This window comes from Priapulus caudatus, unplaced genomic scaffold (genome assembly GCF_000485595.1).
Source record: "Priapulus caudatus unplaced genomic scaffold, Priapulus_caudatus-5.0.1 Scaffold554, whole genome shotgun sequence".
In the NCBI taxonomy this organism is placed as follows: Eukaryota; Metazoa; Priapulida; class Priapulimorpha; order Priapulimorphida; family Priapulidae; genus Priapulus; species Priapulus caudatus.
Window position 1 is genome coordinate 153700 of NW_014577615.1, and position 1277 is coordinate 154976.

At 62.9% G+C, this 1277-nt stretch overlaps 1 protein-coding gene across 1 annotated transcript in view; it reads right to left on the reverse strand.

Annotated features, from left to right (window-relative positions):
• The window catches only part of LOC106811592 (homeobox protein cut-like), a gene marked incomplete at its 5' end in the record, with an annotated part of 7998 nt that overhangs the window by 5138 nt on the left and 1583 nt on the right, over positions 1 to 1277 (reverse strand). Inside the window, one exon of the mRNA XM_014815284.1 lies at positions 141 to 1032. Coding sequence (XP_014670770.1) covers positions 141 to 1032 — 892 coding nt within the window. The remainder of the gene's footprint in view (positions 1 to 140; positions 1033 to 1277) is intronic.

The following is a 1277-nucleotide window of genomic DNA, read 5'->3' on the forward strand; positions in this document are numbered from 1 at the left end:
CCCCCCGGAACACGTACCATTGTTCTACAAACAAGCTATCATTCTTCTACTGACAACAGAACCCCCCCGGAACACGTACCATTGTTCTACAAACAAGCTATCATTCTTCTACTGACAACAGAACCCCCCGGAACACGTACTGTTGTTCTTCGGCGTGAAGTGGTGCTGCATGGAGGCGATGCTCGAGCGCGTGAACTTGTCCGGCTGGATCTTGTACTGGTTCGCGAGCAGCTGCGGAATGCTGTTCTCCTCCTCGAGGAACATCTGCATGCGGATGAACGGCTCGCGGCCCTTCTGCGTCAGCATGTGCCAGGGCTTCGGCCGCGCGAGCAGGTCGCTGACGGACCCCTGCGACAGGCCGAGCACCGTCTCGCCGAACAGACGCTGGCTGATCGAGTACTGCGACAGCTGCTCCTTGATCTGCCGCACGATCTCCTCCGTGTTCAGCGTGCCGTACTTGTCGAACTGCTCCTGCGTGACGGGCGGTAGCACGGCTTTGAGCGGCCGCTGCGCCGGCAGCGCCATCTGCTGCTGCATCAGCGAGTTCGCGATCGACTGCATGCGCTGCAGCGGCGACACGTCGGCCGGTTTCGCGTCGGCGCGCGGACGCACGAGCGAGAACGCGCTGCCCGCGTGCCGCAGCGCCCCCTCGTGGCCGCAGAGGGGCGCCGCGTCGCAGTCCGCCGCGTCGACGGGCTCCGTCTTCACGTTCGGGCTCGCGGCGGCGGCGGAGGTGGAGGTGGCGCCCCCCGGCGGCGAGGAGAACGCGCGCGGCGACGGGTAGGGCTGGCCGAGCTTGGCGAGCTCTTCCTGGTAGATGCGCATGACCATGTCGTGCGACGTGAGCAGGTCCTCGCTGTGGCTGCGCTTGTTTCGCTCCTCGCCGCCGCTGCCGCCGCCGCACGAGGGCGGTGGCGACCTCTGCTGGTGGATGATCTTTGCGAGCTCCTGCTGGTAGATGGAGCTGACCATCGCCGAGCTCATGCCACCGTTCTCTTGTTTGTCCTGGTTCTGCAGACACAGCGGACTGGTCTTTAGAGAAAAGAGAATCGGACGATTAATCGCGGCACATGGGGAGGTGCGCGGGAGGGGGACCTAGAGCCAGGGACACACGCACGCACGCACGCACGCACGCACGCACACATGTACACGCACGAACGCACGCACAGACATACAAACGCTGCCATGCACGCATGCGCACATGAGAGAAGGAGAGAGACAAAGAGAGAGAAAGAGAGAGAAAGAGAGAAAAAGAGAGAGAGAGACAGAGAGAGAGA